This window comes from Grammomys surdaster, unplaced genomic scaffold, assembly GCF_004785775.1.
Source record: "Grammomys surdaster isolate TR1022 unplaced genomic scaffold, NIH_TR_1.0 182, whole genome shotgun sequence".
NCBI lineage: Eukaryota > Metazoa > Chordata > Mammalia > Rodentia > Muridae > Grammomys > Grammomys surdaster.
This window is the reverse complement of record NW_021604627.1, coordinates 236,745-240,733: the sequence shown is the minus strand read 5'-3', so window position 1 is coordinate 240,733 and position 3,989 is coordinate 236,745. Positions and strand designations below refer to the sequence as shown.

The following is a 3,989-nucleotide window of genomic DNA, read 5'->3' as shown; positions in this document are numbered from 1 at the left end:
TCTCTCTCTCTCTCTCTCTCTCTCTCTCTCTCTCTCTCTCTCTCTCTGTGTGTGTGTGTGTGTGTGTCTCTCTCTCCCTGCTCCTCCTCTTTGTTAAAACAGAATCACCTCTGTGTATGTAGCTGTCCTAGAACTCTCTCTATATACCAGTCTTGCCTCAAATGCACAGATATCTACCTTCCTTTGCCTCCCAAATGCTTGGATTAAAGGCATGCACAACTACTGCCCAGCTTACCACCTTTTCTTTATGCAATAGAAAACAAAACAAGCAAACAAACAAACAACCTTGGAACCATTCACAATAGGAAAACTTACACTTTAAATTCAGACAGCAGTTCATGTTCTACCTATTATATAACCTGGAGATATTCCAACAGGAACAAAAACCAGGAGAGGAGACTGGGTGGCCTCATTATTTTCCAGGGCTCAGCTGTCTGTTTACTTCCCTCTTGGCTTTCTCATTTAGATAGAAAACATCTGCATAGATTAAATCCATATGTTGAAGTATAGAAAAAACACGACACAGTTGAAACCATACCTGACTATTTTTAAAAATTATTTGTGGTACAAATTATAGGCAAATAAGTAAAAATGCCTGGGTGTAGACTTAGCACATCCAGTTCTAATTTCACTCCCCAGATAGTCACTGAATAGGTCATCACTATAAATTTTTTAATGTTACTTTAATCAAGTTTACCTTGTCCAGGCTTCTTCTACCTTGGCTCTTTTGACATCTGGGTCTGGATTTGTTTGGCTACAAGGTTGTCCTGTACATTGTAGGATAAATATATCAACATATCTGGTATCTATCAATTAGATGTCAGTAGTATCTAACGCCCTTCTTATGTCAACCAAATGTGGGACAGTGGGCTGTGAGAGGCAGCTGGATACCTGGTCCAGTGCAGGCCTTGAACTCCAGGGACCCTAAAGGGACGGTAGGTGTTTGGCCTTGCTCCTGGGTCCTGGTTCCTTTCACTTAGCCACAGCCCCTCCCAAAGAAAGGTTTGTGGCCTTCAGTCATGTAGCACAGGTAGAGGGCATGACTACAGGCCACAGAGCCTCAAGAGGAAGTCCATGATCTTAAAACGTTTATTGTCATGGCAGAAAATGGATAAAGCTATACCCCATGTTCTCAGGGCAAGCCTGAGGTTAAATACCTTTTGCAAGTAGGGGGAGGGTCTGGAAAGAAATTCTTAATTGGCTCTGCCCTCTGGCCTTTAGGTATCTCATGAATATGGAGATCTCTTGAGGCTCTGTGGCCTATTGTCATGCCCTCTACCCGTGCTACGTGACTGAAGGCCACAAACCTTTCTTTGGGAGGAGCTGTGGCTAAGTGAAAGGAACCAGGGCCCAGGAGCAAGGCCTAACACCTACCATTCCTTTAGGGTCTCTGGGGTTCAAGGCTTGCACTGGACCAAGTACCCAGCTGCCTCTCATATCCCACCACCCAACAACCAAACATGTGTTTAGACTTGGCCAAATATCTCCTGAGTGTTAAACACTCTTGCTGATAATCATCACTGTTATAGTCTCCTTATAGCCACTTTGGTTTATAGTACCATAGCCAGCCTGAGATCTTCCAGACCATAATAATGTAAAACAGAGTTGCTCAGCCTTTCTTCTGAATACCAATTATCTGGAAATATTGCTAATATTACACATTCTAATTTGTTATGTAATGAGGTCAGACATGAACAAGTGTTTTTCCGAGCAAGTCCTCATGTCATGGATCCAAGGTCCACACTTTGAATAGCCCAAGTAGTGAGGGCATAAAAATGATCCAATCCTTCAAGGGATCAAGCATTTCTCTGCATAGTATTTTCAGAGAACTATGATTGGTCCCTTAAAGTCTTGGGATTTGAGGTTGAACACAGACAAGTCTTCTTTATGTTTCTTCCAGGCTGTTGCTTCGAATCCCACTCTACTCCTTCAGTATGGTTCTAGTGGATAAGCATGGCATGGATAAAGAACGTTATGTCTCCCTAGTGACACCCATGGCTCTCTTCAACCTCATTGACACTTTCCCCCTGAGAAAAGAAGAGATGATCCTGCAGGCTGAGATGGGCCAGACTTGCAACACCTGATATGCTGTTACATTCTTGGTGGTTCTTCATTTCTTACTATATATATCACTGCTCATGGGAAGTCCTTAAAAATACCTTTGATGTACAGATTTTCATTTGTAATTTTTAAAGTCTATTTTATTATGTGCTTTCTTTGCTCTTAAACATTGGTGCAATGCTTTTTTAAACTTTAAAATGTTAAAAAATCATACGAATATATCTTTTCTAACTCTCCCTTTAGTCCATTGTGGCTGATGACATTAGAAGCTACAGCCACACCCATGCTCTCAGAACATTATTCAGTGTGAAACATATTTTTCTTTCCTTTTATTGTTTATGTAAGCCTTTTGTTAATAAAATATTTTGAAGCAAAATTAGTAAAACTCACCCTTAAAAAATAATCAAGCACCAGGCTTATTTGCTTGGCATGATCAGTAGTTTTAAAACCGTGATTCTTTGTTTATCTTACAGGGAAACTATAGTCCTATCAAGGAATGGACTGAGATGACAGAGAGAGAGCTACATTCCCAAGTGGGAGAATAGCAAATTGAAAATATTCAGACAAAGCTACATGATGTTCATACTGAAATTGTGTAGACTCCCCCCCCACAATGTAATATAAAAACTATTTACAAATCACTTCCCACAAAGGAGGTACTATAAGTAATCCAGAGAGGTTTAAAGTATACAAGGGGATGCACAGAGATTACAGGTAAGTACCGCACCATTTTATATCACAAGATGAGTGTCTTTTTGGGGTGCTGGAACCAATTGTTCCTGAGTTTGTGAATGAAAAATCATGATAGGCCAGTAGGGCTGAATTCTTGACTGCACACCACCCAGAGAGGTTGTAATTCACAAGCTGTATATCAGATCCCTTTTCAGAAAGGTTATCTTTACTTATAGGGCCTACATTTGTATTTGTAAATGGTTGCACCTAGGAAATCACACCTTGGCATTTAATAAAAAATTAGATTGTACTCCTATGCAAATATTTCTAAACATTTCTGCTATCAGTTGGCCTATAATCTATTCTTAAAATAGTGAAATTATAGAAAGTCCAAGTTCCAACATGTAGTTCCTTAAAACAGTAAATAGGCTGAACAATATTCTCACAGACAATTAGACAGAGTAAACACCGACCCTTGAATAGATTTACATTCTGTGTTGAAAATTTTACTCTTTTCCTCTTTTATAGTAAAATCCACTCTTTAACTACTGTTTCGTTCATATGTATCACATTAAAGGAAAAAGTACAAATGGGGGAGGAATGTCAAATGATAATGACCTTTACAAACTACCCTGTGCCCATGGGATAATAGCACAAAAGGAACTTACCTGATTTATTCAAAGCACTCTTTCTGGTCATTTTGAATTATTGTAGCACTTTGACCTCCACACCCAAATTCACAGATTATTTGAAGATGAATGAATGCACGAATGGCTTGTGGTGTTTCAAAATTAAATACTCTATAAAAAGAAACATGGGAAACACTTCACAATTATCAATTGTTGTCTCTAGAGTATAGGTTTCTCCATGAACAGTTCACAGGTGTTTTTTTTTTTTTAAAATACGCATTTCAAACTCCTAGGAGTAGCTAGAACTAGGGATTTAGATCAGATCAATTGGTAACATGCTTGTTGTATAAACTTGGGGACCTGAGTTCAATTTCTAGCATCCATGAAAATAGTCATAAATATTAACCTCTGGATTCCACATGTGAGGATACATATCTACATGTACACAATAACATACAGCATGAATCTACAAATATACACACACAATCGTTACTTTTAGTTGTCACATGTTATCATGTACGTGTGTTATGTGTGTATATGAGTGTGCGTGTGCGTGTGTGTGTGTGTGTGTGTGTGAGAGAGAGAGAGAGAGAGAGAGAGAGAGAGAGAGAGAGAGAGAGAGAGAGA

General features: G+C 39.1%; 1 protein-coding gene across 3 annotated transcripts in view; it reads left to right on the top strand.

The window, feature by feature from the left end:
- The window catches only part of Srpx (sushi repeat containing protein X-linked), a 77,900-nt gene extending 74,909 nt beyond the window's left edge, over positions 1 to 2,991 (top strand). For 2 of the 3 annotated variants that reach the window (XM_028767812.1, XM_028767814.1), the window contains one exon: positions 1,901 to 2,446. In XM_028767812.1, the coding sequence (XP_028623645.1) occupies positions 1,901 to 2,084 (184 nt within the window). In that variant the 3' untranslated portion in view covers positions 2,085 to 2,446. Of the gene's footprint in view, positions 1 to 1,900; positions 2,447 to 2,534 lie in introns of those variants that run through there. The other variant, XM_028767813.1, reaches the window with a different exon arrangement.
- Positions 2,992 to 3,989: the final 998 nt, after the last annotated feature.